Source organism: Chironomus tepperi, unplaced genomic scaffold (assembly GCF_022539635.2).
Source record: "Chironomus tepperi strain 1889 unplaced genomic scaffold, CSIRO-AGI_Ctep_v1 contig_376, whole genome shotgun sequence".
In the NCBI taxonomy this organism is placed as follows: Eukaryota; Metazoa; Arthropoda; class Insecta; order Diptera; family Chironomidae; genus Chironomus; species Chironomus tepperi.
The window spans coordinates 2219880-2232795 of NW_027226498.1; the positions used below are offsets into that span (position 1 = coordinate 2219880).

Genomic DNA, 12916 nt, shown 5'->3' on the forward strand with positions numbered 1-12916 from the left:
CATACTATGTCTGTCTATGGAATTAAACAATCTTTCAAACGAAATATGAATTTCATTATGAAATTGTTTAGGTGTCACACTCGATGATGTTTTATCAGCAGTGGGCAATAACAGCTTCAAATATATATATTTTGAATAGTTTTTTATCACAGTTATGATGATGATCTATTTAATCTGTACTGATGTACAAGTATGTTAAGAGTACAATAATTCATATTATTATGAAAGTATAAAAGCGCACTCAATGGCACTCTTATCAACATAATATAAATATTGCGTCCGGCAACTCATTAAAACAAAATGCAATAATTGCTGTATTACTCATCTGGATATATGTAGTCAATGAACCAAATATGGCTCATTGATCTGTGGTGCAACGGACATGAAATTTTTGCAAGGTTCAAAATATCAACATTTTTTCTGTGAATACATTAAGCATACATTTTTATGTAGGTATGTTAAAATTTGTAAATGAAATGTTTTCAACTCGAAAGCATAATGATCATCTTGAATATCAATGATGATAATAATAATGTTGATGCACCAAGCTTTTATTTACTGATACATTGTATCATCAGCTGAGGTTGATATTTCTTGACTCAAAATATTGTTTATAAACTCTCTTATGTTGCAGAATACACAGCATAAAAATTACCTCAATCAAAAAAAAATTCTTTGCCAAAAATTAAATATTTTGCCATAACCATTAGCCACAATAGACAATTTAAATAAATGGTGAGCAATAAACTAAAATGGATTGCTATGTCCGTTGCTATATGAACCATTAATTAAGTTTTAATCCATAAAATCTAATCAAGCTTATGAGTACGTATATTTGTGCTTCATTTAATGTCAATTTATGGTGCAATTTTATGTCCGAGTTATGACACATTTCATGATGATAATTGTTATGCAGATGCTGGCATAATGCAGTCGTAGTTTATTTTGTCTATGCATCTCAACGAAGTTTTCTTTTTTCGTGCAAAAAGTATGAATTTTTAAGTACACTAAAAATTAAATCCTTGCTTGCTTCTCCAATAATGATAGACATGAACAATAGTCGCTCATTAAAAAACAAGCATGAGCAATTAATTTTTTTTTCGCATATAATAAGATTGTATGGTGCAAACAAGCAAACAAGTACAATAATGCATAGTTCAAGCAATGACATGAGAATTAAGTGACATTTCAGTGCACGTGACTTTTATTTAATGTCAAATTTCTTTTGCCTTCCTCTTCTGTTGTCGAAAAGTTTCTAGACAAACTTTTTTTATTCTCTGACGTAACGAGAATTATCAAATGCAAATAACAAAATCATCAACAATGAGCTTTTGTCATGTTTCAATAACATTGAATAAAATTAAATTGTATTGCAGGAGGAATCAATATATCAAATGAATGAAAAAATGTCCCACATTTATGCAAAAAAGATTGGTTCAGTCTTTTTTCAAAAAATAGTTGATGTATGATAGTGGTGATGATACTATTGATTTTATGACAGATTGTTTGATTGTTCTATATTTATCTAACATTTTGAAATTTCAATCAAATGACGTAAGATTGGAGCATACATCAAAATCGAATTAAAAATCAAACTTCTTAACAAAAGACATGTTCCGATAATTGAAATATACAACTTGACCTTATAAGCTACCCATAAAACTCTACAATTTTTCGCTTCAGGGAATTCTTTATATCGCCCATCTCGGTAATTAAATGCAATTGTCATATTGTGTTTATGTTATGACTTAATTATTGCATTTGTCGCACACGCTAATGAAATGACAATTTCATGCAATAGTGCAACTTAATTATGATCTTTATGATGAAAATGACATACAAACATAAATATAGTACACGACCATATGACCCATGCTAACATCATAGGAAAGATGAGAAAAATAATCTTCGTAATAAATTACATAAACTGGAAATGAAAATACTAATTGAATATCTTTTTTCCTCACTTTGCAGGTGAAACAGCCACAACTTATCATTTCAAAACACTAGTGCCATCAGTAGCAGCAGGTGCAATTATTGGCAAAGGCGGCGAGACCATTGCATCACTCCAGAAAGATGCAGGCGCTCGTGTTAAAATGTCGAAATCACATGATTTCTATCCAGGTAAATATGTTTGTTAAATGAATAATATGAGTTACAGTAATGACAAAAAAGAGGAATTGAAAATGATGATTTGCGTAATTGCAGGTACAACTGAACGTGTTTGTCTCATAAGCGGTAATGTGGACGGAATATTGACTGTGTTAGACTTTATTATGGATAAAATACGTGAAAAGCCAGATTTGACGAAGCCATTAAATGATGCTGATGCAAAGCAACAACAAGAGCGTGATAAGCAAGTAAAGATTTTAGTACCGAATTCCACAGCCGGTATGATTATTGGAAAGGCTGGTGCCTACATTAAGCAAATTAAAGAGGAGAGTGGATCTTATGTACAAATTTCACAGAAACCAAAAGATTTAACACTTCAGGAGCGCTGTATAACGATAATTGGCGAGAAGGAAAATAATAAGAAAGCATGCCGTATGATATTGGCAAAAATTATGGAAGATCCATCATCCGGAACATGTTTGAATGTGTCATATGCTGATGTTAGCGGGCCAGTAGCCAATTTCAATCCAACAGGCTCACCTTATGCAAATCCACAAATCAGTTCAAGTACAGCATCCCTAAATTCAGCCCTCAGTCCTGCCACTGTTGGAAATGCAGCTGCCGCTGCTGCTGGTCTTTTGGTCAACGGAAGTGCATTGAATTTATCGTTAAATTTAGGTTCACCAAATCCAAACGTAAACCCCACAGTCACAACACAATTGTTAGAAAATATTAAAGTAAGTGTCAATTTATTGAGATAAATTTTATATTTAGTTTCCAACTGAAGAACGATGTTAATTTTGGAATCTCTATAATTCCACATTCGTGAGCTTTCGAGCCAGCAAGCACGAAAATATTATTATCGTTATTATTATTGCTGTTGTCATTAAAATTAATTCTTATTGCAGCTTGCCATGCGAAGCTTAGGTTACTCCGATTCAGCAAATACTGAAGTATGTGCCGCATTAGGGATACTAGCAAAATACGGTGTTCTCGGTGTCGGTCTTTCAAATGGAACACACACAACCACATCAGCAAATCCACTTAGCTACTTAAACGTAAGCGGCCTGGAACAACAACAGTCACAACAAGCAACTGTCGGCAATATATTCGGTGCAATCGGCGGAAATCTTGAATCATTCATCAATTCGCAGACACAACAGCAGCCTCGAACGTCAATTGAACGATATGATGCAACATTTGATCCATTTCGTAATGCCCAAGCTACTGCACCCATTTCATTAAATAATAATTTTGGATTGACTGCAACTAATGCATCAGCTGCTCAAGCACTTGGTGCAGCACAATCGCTCGGAGCACTCAGTAAGAGTCCAACACCAGGCGAAATTGGCAGCAAAGATGCTAAGAATGTTGAAATCCCAGAAGTGATTGTTGGTGCCATTTTAGGTGAGTTGAGAAATGGACGAAATTTTTGTTAATGTTGATTAGCTTAAGAAAGGTGAAGTAATAAATTTGATGTTGTCACGCATCATCATACTAGCCATTTAAACGACATAAACAGCTATAATTTAAGATCATACTAAGGGTAGGGATTAATTTGTTTTGAGATTAAATTGGTTTGCTGGGCTTTGTAAATTAATTTATGCTATTATTTTTGTCTTATTTAGATCTTTACTGTCTATCTTACTTATTATTAGAACTTTTTATTTTATTTTTTTATTTTTGTTATTAATTTTTGTTTTTTGACATTGCGAAAACCTCTTCCATTATTTTGTTCACAGGTAATCCCTACCTGCAGTCTACCTACAATCCATTTCTGCAATGCGTTCCAATGAACTCTATCGAGGATCAGCATCGTACATAAAAATTATCTATTAATGCCTATATAAATATTTGTTGAGTTTTTTTTTATTATTTTTTATTTTATTTTTTTAATTTTTACGAAAAGAAAAAAAAATTTTGATTTATTTTCTAACTTTTTTCCTTTCACATTTTTACATTTTGAAATATTTTTTTAAATTTTGCATATTTTTCCTTTCTTTGTTTGTTCTATTTTTGTTCATTTGATATGAAATAATATATATAATGAAAATGAATATATTTTTTTGATAATACCTATAAGTAAATTGAAATTAAAAATACAAAATTAAATTTTTAAACAAAAAAAGAAAGTTAATTATAATTTTTAGTCAATAAAAATTACTCTTTCTCATGTAACGTCAACAAATTTTTATCCCCGAAATTGTCTTTTTTTTTCATTTAAATAAATTCTTTTGTTATCTCTTAAAGCCATATTCTAGTTCAATGACTTCAATTTCTAAACTTAAAGCAGATAATTTTTATTTTCCCTATCTCCACAATTTCCTTACGAATCATGTATTTTAGTGATCTCTGAGTACGCAGCAATGGGTTTTATATCTCACATGTCACAATCATTAAATCAGCAGCGTAACTAGGGTGGCTTATGTGGGTTAGGGCGCCATATTACTTGGATAAAATTTTGAAATTGGTTTTTCTAAAGGAAATTTACAAAAATTTCTGGTGATGGGAACACTTTCCCTGCCAAATATAACTAATTTTTTTTTATTTTTTCTTTTCTTTAGAAGAGGGCGCTTATTTATATCCATGGGGGGCTTTTTTTCAACATTATGCCCAAGGTGCCAGGAACCCTAGTTACGCCCCTGGAAAAAATTATAATAGAAGATTTTAAAAATACAATATTTTTTTAAAAAATAAATATTTTCCAATGATTGACCAAATAATTCGATCCGAAAAATCCATAAATAAAGCGCATATACTAATTTTTTCAATCAAACATAACCGATGCATCAATTGGAAATAAATTTCGTCTCTTATTGATTCAATTGGACTAGATGTGCTTAGATAACATGTCAAATGATTATGTACTAATGAATTGAACGGAAATTTATTGTTTTCATGCTCCTTACAAGAAAAGCCAGACTTATTAATTCACAGAAAATGTTATTCTATTGAATAACTTTAAGGTAAAGCCATCCTACATTCATTCAGAAATTATTTTTAACAGCAAACCTTCCCACAAATAACTGAAAAGCTTTGTACAATAAGAAGCTTTTAAAAGATAAAGTAAATACTACAAATTTTCATTTATTCTTCAAAAATAGAATTAAAATTTATTTCGATCTAAAATTGTTAATTTCAATTATTTAATGAGATTTTCATGATTCTTTTGTTATTTGAAATTAATGTGAAAATCAAGCTACCTAAATTAATTACTTTATGTGTTCAAAATAACACTCAATCTTAAAATGGAAACATTTGAGTGGTAAAAGAATTCTAAAGTTCAAAGTTATATTCCTCGAGACGCAAAGGAAGTTTGGAGTTATTAAAAGGTCAAAAGTGTTCAAATTTTGTAAGCTTTAAATAAAGGAGAGCTTAAAATAACATTTACATTTTAGAAAATCAAATTTCCAATCTTAAAGGAATTAATTACAATTATATCAATTTTTGCAAAACCGCAAAATAAAATACATTAAAGTCATACATAGATCCGTAAAGGCATTTTAGAAATTTTAAACTTAAATTAATAACCTTCACTTCATTAGTACATTTTAATGTTGACAAACATTTTAAAAAAAATGAATTAATTTTTAAACACATGTTGACGTGACAAAATTAATCAAAATGACATAAAATGAGAATCATAACCGAGCAACATATTGCTGCAAAATGATCTTTTATTTGTCTCTGAGATGCAATTGCTGTAATCTGATCAGATTCCTGCAATTGCGTCTTCAGACAGATCAAAATACTATTTTATGGTTCAGTGTTACTCGGGATAAATTTAAAAAATTATTAATTTTATTTTTTCACTTTTTGTTTGTTAAATATCATTTTTACTGGTTGCTCAATTTTCATTTCTTTTTTAATTATGACAAAAAAAATAACTTTACTAAGGACGTCAAAAAGAGTCAATACATAACAAAATATTTTGACATTCTTAGATAATGTTTATAATAAAGCATAAATGTGCATAAAAAAACATAAGCATAAGCATCGATCATAAAAATTATATATTCTTATCCTTTAAATCTTTTTGAAAATTAATTTAAAATTTTATTGTTGTGAAGCATTAAAAGACACATTTAAGAAAGGCAAAAACCGATGATTTCTATATTTCTCTGTTTCTCTTTTTTGCATCAACTTTATATCTTGTTCAACTTTATCAACCTACATATAAATCTTATCCGGCCATCGAAAACACACTGAAAATTGTTTAATATAAATGAAAAATTTATAAAACCTTTGACACGGAAAAATGTAAAAATTCATAATAAAATTCGCGCAAATTTAAATAAAAAAAATTAAAGGTCCGGGAGGTCGAAGTCTTGTTGAAATTCAACATATATCGGGTGCCAATATACAAATTTCGAAGAAGGGAACCTTCGCTCCAGGCACACGAAATCGTATTGTTACAATTACCGGAGCACCACAAGCTATAAATACAGCACATTTTTTGATTGAACAGAGAATCAATGAGGAGGAGACGAAGCGAGCATGTCAAACAAAAATTGCAAATGCCACCACGGCAGCTGCAGCGGCTGGAGTATTGCAATAGAATTTACTAAATCATGCAACTGTTTTTATTAATTGAATTCTGTTCACACAATAAATTAAACAAAACAAAAAAAAAATTATGCGCTTAGTGAAAATGAAGAAAAATTGAGTTAATCAATTTTTATCACACGCCGAATGACTCTAAATTCAAGTGAAAAAAATATTCTCAAAAAGTCATGAATTTAGACAAATTATAGTTAATTGAGGATATGTTATATGTCCTCATGTTATTGATTAAATTTGACTAGACAAAAAAAAAGTTAAAGGCCGATAAAATAAATATTATTTCACTGTTTGTTTCTCTCACCTTCTTGCTATAATCAAATTTATGAATAGTGAAAATTATTAAATAATAATTAGAATTTAAAAAAAACTAGTAATGAAAATGTTTCCACTCTCATTCAAAGTGAATTAAAGTTTTATAAAAAAAAAAATATTTTCTCACAAGGGTAATGACTGGTTATAGACTTGCTACGTTATAAGCAGCAAGTTTCAAACTGTCATTACCATTAGTCCACTATGAATGATTTGCAGGGATTAATTTATTTTCTTTGCTTTGATCTCGTTTTAATTGTTTATCATATGGCTTATATTTCTTGAAGAAAACAGCTGTAGTAGACGTCAATGTCTACCTAATTTGCAGATTCAAATTTAAAAACAGTTATGATGAATTATTTTTGTTTTAATATAATAAAAAAACCCAAAATTTTTTTAAAAAATGCAGGTCATGTCAATAATATCTTAAAAACAATTGATTGAAAATGAATCAAAAGCAAAGAAGTGCTATCAATCCCTGCTAACAAATGATACAAAACAAAATGAGAAAATATTTTTAGTGAAAAAGACTAGAAAAATCTAGTTAATGAATTAAAATGGAAAGTGATCTTATTTAAATAATAAATAATAAAAAAATTTATTCAAAGTTTCAAAAAATATAAATAATAATTATTATCCATGAGATCAAAAAAAAAGAGGAAACAAAAAGGAAGAAGAATTCATGAAGCACCTTATTAAATTAATCAATATACATACATAAAAGTGAAAATTAAATTTTTAAAAATTATGAATTATACTACAAAAACATGAGAAATGAAAAGTTGTGTATGATTTATATAGGAAAAATATAAAATATTAAGATTATTATGATATGGATATTGATGACAATGATGATGTTAAATGTGAAAACGGTAATAGGTGAAACAATATAAGGAATGATGATAAATGAAATTCAATAGAAAAAATGAATATTTATATATTTTGGTTGTGTATGTTTCGAGGAAGAGATAATAAATGAAGATAAAGATGAGAAAAAAAATTGTATAGAAAAAGGACAACTCAAGTTGAGTGAAGGCAATTTTGGAAAGGAAAGAATGAGAATTGATAAAGTTTTCGATTTAATCTCATATGGCTCTTTTTCACTTAAGGTATTTTTATACAAGTAAAACAACAGAAAAGTCAAAAGAGCGTTGAAAATATTTATTTTTGTACAATCCGCCCACAAGAGGAAAATTTTTTATATTTTAAATTTTTAGACCTTTTGGAATTGAATAAATTATTCAGGGAGGATAAAAATGAATTCTTCAAGAAATTTCATATGCGACATTCGAGAATCGTCAAAATTAAATTATCATACATTTTATGGAACCGTTAAAGATGTGGGAGTATTGTCAATATAATGGCAAAAAGCTAGGGTATTCATTTTTAACATTTTTAATTTCAAATGGGTTTAGGCTGAGCTTATTTTTCCGTGAATTTTTAAAAGACTATGTCGGTCAATTTTTTAATTTATGGGGTACAAATTTTTAATAAATTTTATACAATTTATCTCGTCACATCATTAGCTCCAAAGTTGAAAAATTACCCAAAGATTAAAGAATCCTTTCCAAAATTGCAATTACCCCGACCTTTGGTCGAAGAAAATTACTAAAAAAATTACTTTTCCATATTTTATGTTTATATTTTTGTTCTGCTTTAAATTTGGAAATTGAGAGTCATGAATATAAATACTGTTTTTTTATAAATTTGATTTTAATATTTTAAATCATTGATGATACATGAAGAGAGAAGAATGTTTAAAAAAATTATATTTCTTTGTTCAATAAATAAATAATTTTAGGTAATAGTCATGAAATAATTAAATAAGGTAAAAGATGATAACTGAAATGTTAAATAACGATGAAAATGTTAAGTCAAAACAATGAAAATTTTAGTTAATTTTTCCTTTAATATAAGACAGTATCGTTTGAGAAATGGAATATAAAATCTTTCAAACTTTCCTTTTTCTATCTCTACTTATTCTTTCGTTTTTCTAGTTAAATGCGAATATTAGTAAAAAGAAAAATTTCTTGCGGTTATAATAAAAAGACGATGATAAATGATAATAATAATGATAACAACATGTTACATTGAATTCTAATAATTATTAAATTAAAGTATTTATAAGTATGGATTTTATATTAATTCGACATCGATACCTTCTGATTTTTTCTTTAAATTGTTTAAGCTCTTAAAAGAAATTATCATAAGGAATCATGGCACTGAAGGGAAAATGTAAGTAAGTAAATTTTAGACCTTCATTTGATGCAGAAATTCTTTGTTATTTGTGAAGAATTTTGATGGACATTTTATGAAATTTTCCTTTAGATTTTTATAAGAAATAAAATTAAATCAAAAGCCTGAACATAATTCGATTTTACCTGACGAATACCGAGTATTTCTCAAAAAACAAAAATCATTTCAGAATCATTTGTACATTTTTCCAAATTTCAATAAGTTTCATAATCGATCCATCATTCTTCATCACAATAAAATTGTATTTGTTGCTCTGTAATTGATATAATTCAAGTTAAATATAAAAAAATTTGAAGAAGGACATTCAAGAAGCCTGAAAAGTAAAGTTTTTAAATAAATTTTTCACATCAATTTCTATAGTTTTCTGATCATAAATAGTTAAATCGAATTTGCATATAAGATGATCGACATTCACATTAACGTTTATCAAATAAAATATTTCACATGCTGCATAAATAAATCATTGGAGAACAATACATACACATTTTTAAATAAATTAGTTCTAGTCAAGAGTGAAGCGTTTTTTAACTGATAAAATTAAAGATTACATGAATGATGAGGAGATTTTCAGGCATACATTTTATATAACAGATCACATGCAATAGATTTAAATGACAAAAAAAATAAATAAATAGTTAAAGGCAATTTATATTAATTGGCATTCAATGCCTGCATATATTCTTTGATTTATGAAAATAGATAAATTTTTAAGCATTGAGAAAAGTTTATTAAAACTAATTTTGTAAGAATTGTCAATGCTTTAAAAAACTTGAATCAAAATTTGTAAAAACTCTTCAATTACATTAATTATTATATAAAGCTCAACTGAATTTTAATTGATTTAACATATACACACATGCATTGTTATTATTATCAATTGATTGATCACTAATGAAAAAATCACCAAAAAATTCAATCAACAATGATAAATTGAAGAGCAATTTTCAAACATCAAGGAATGAAAAAAATCTAAAAAAATTCTTTCTTTTTTTATAATCGTTTCCAAATTCGTTATTTCGTACCATCTTTAATCATGTTTTATCGGACGTACAAAAACAATCAGTCTCTCAGAAATTTAATGGGTCAACTTATTCACAAAACTGATTTAAAATTATTCATCTAAAGAAGATTCATAATATTTGAATAGGAAAGGATGTTTAACTTACTAAATTTTACAATTGGCATTCTAAACATTAAAAGAGCGAATTGACTATTAATATGTATACGTCTTTTGAAATAACATGAGCGTTAGGTTTTATTTCTTCATATTTTCTTTTTTTTACTCTTTCACTATCCAATCGATTAGGAGAAAATTTCATAGTATATACAAACATAACTAGAAAATGACCTGCTTATTATTCTTTTTTGAATGATAGTGAGATATTTAAATTATGATAAAATGATGTATAAAATTGGCAAAAGAATTTTTATATTAGTAAATCAACACCAGCTTCACGTGGAAATCAGAAAGTATTAACAATTCCTATTTTGTACTAATGAAAAAACAGAAAGAAGACGAAGACAAGAAGCAATATTTTCATCAATGAATTTTTTGATAATAAAATCTTAATCGTATTCGCGGATTTATTCGAATTATGATATAAATTACTACACATTATATGAAGGAATTTTCACAACTTTTTGAAACTGATTTACGCACGACATGATAAAAAAAAAACATGAAAAGTTGAATTTATTGATAGTTAAAAAGAATCATATTTAAACAATTCAGTCAATTGATTAATCATATAAAAAAACATTCAATGAATAGCTTTAGTCATTAAGTCCGGAAAATTGCATAATTTTTTCCTCTTCTATAACTCACTTCATCAACTTTCTCTCTATATCACTCTTTCAATTCTTTTCCATTTTTCCAGACAAATATAAGCATAAAGAAAACATTTATTAATACGCTTCGAACTTTCCACGCGAGAGACATCATCTCATAAATGAATAAAAAAAAATCGGTATATAATTAACGAAAAAAATAAGAGAAAATATATACAAGAACAGATTCCGTCAATATTATATACACACAATTTTATCAATTTAAAAAGATAAATAAATAAATTGAAAACGAAAAAAATTATTATAGAGGTGAATTTGCTATATAATAACACTTATTATTGAAACAAATTGATTTACAAAATAAATTTATCGACCTAAATAAGTAAATGAAAATTCATAAAAAGGGGTTAAAAAAATTGTATTAATTATAAATAAAAGCTGAGCGTCATTAAAAATTTTAAAGTGGAAATCGGAACTTTGGTATCAATTGTGGGAAGGATTTCGAATGAAATTTGAGCTTTTAAATGCAATGGAAATATACGACACCAAAAAATCTAAAGGTAAGTTTTACCATCTTCAGAATTATAGATTAATTCTCTAAAATATGTCATCATAATCCCGGATTAATTTGAATTTATATTTAACTATCCCGAAGTTATTTTATCAAAAATTCAATACCAAATTTCCCAATTCCACTTTCAAATTAATGACGATGAAAAACATAAAATGAAAAATTGTAGATAAACTAATTGAATTAAATTGTTGACTAATGAATTTTAAGAATCTTCATGATAAATTTCATATTTAGCTCGTTGAACAATAATAAAGAGTAAAATTCAAAATGAATTACACTCCATTTTTAATCCTAGCACTGATTCACCCAGTTTTAGTGTGAACATTCAGGTTTTCTCTCGTAGTAGATTTGTAGAATCAAACTTTTAATAATGAAAAAAATTTTAATCTATCAAAAAAAAGTAAGGAATAAAAATTTATTTATTTCTCCCACTCCTCATTCATCTAACCTATTCAACTATTTTCTATATAATCTTTTAAGACACAAAACAGCATTTGAAAAACGAAATAAAAAAGCTTTCTTAATACAAGGAAGGAAATTAAAGGAAGTTGATGAATTTTAGTGAGAATAAAAATTGGTTGATAGCTTTTCTATTTACGACAACTTATAAAAAATAAACTTTTATTCAAAAAATTTCTAAACTTACCCAAAAAGTTCTTTGTATTATAGATATCTGCAAACGACTACTTGACATATGTTCCAGATTATTTAAAATATTATTTTGTAACTTTACAAAATTTTGGAATGGATTATCTCAAAGTTTCTATTTAAAATTCAGTTTACTAATTTCTTTATTTTATTTCCTAGCGTTATCAGAGTTACAAAATTAGGCATGTTGAAATTGTTATTAATAATAATTTACTGCCTTACAGCAATAACACCAAAGATTTCAACCTTGATATAAAAATATTTTCAAAAATATTTAAAATCGTATTTCACAAAAAAACTTTATTTGCTTATCAGAATCTTATAATTCTAAGAACATCTCGTTGTTTTTCAAAATTGACTCAATTGAGTTCATTTCCTAAATTACTTCAAAGCTGTCACCACAGAAACAATAAGGATATAGACTCTCATTTATTAAAGAGCTTTCTCAAATGAAGCAAAATGACGTAAAATCCTGAGTACAAAAGAAAGAAATTTAAAAACTTTAAAAAATATTTTTAGAAGTCGTGTCATCTTTTTAAACTTCAAATGATCAAAAAGCTTCTTTTGAGAATAAAATGAGAAGGGAAAAAATATGTTGTTCGGAATGTAAGAAAGTCATGCTATGCAGATGTAATAATACATTCAACTTTTTTTCTACATAAATCA

The 12916-nt window shown here is 27.3% G+C and overlaps 1 protein-coding gene across 10 annotated transcripts in view; it reads left to right on the forward strand.

Annotated features, from left to right (window-relative positions):
• The window catches only part of ps (RNA-binding protein Nova-1-like protein passilla), an 83152-nt gene extending 74412 nt beyond the window's left edge, over positions 1–8740 (forward strand). For 7 of the 10 annotated variants that reach the window (XM_070647398.1, XM_070647393.1, XM_070647396.1 and 4 more), the window contains exons 4-7: positions 1975–2124; positions 2209–2849; positions 3021–3519; positions 6423–8740. In XM_070647398.1, the coding sequence (XP_070503499.1) occupies positions 1975–2124; positions 2209–2849; positions 3021–3519; positions 6423–6670 (1538 nt within the window). In that variant the 3' untranslated portion in view covers positions 6671–8740. Of the gene's footprint in view, positions 1–1974; positions 2125–2208; positions 2850–3020; positions 3520–3854; positions 4811–6422 lie in introns of those variants that run through there. The other 3 variants (XM_070647402.1, XM_070647401.1, XM_070647400.1) reach the window with 3 other exon arrangements.
• Positions 8741–12916: the final 4176 nt, after the last annotated feature.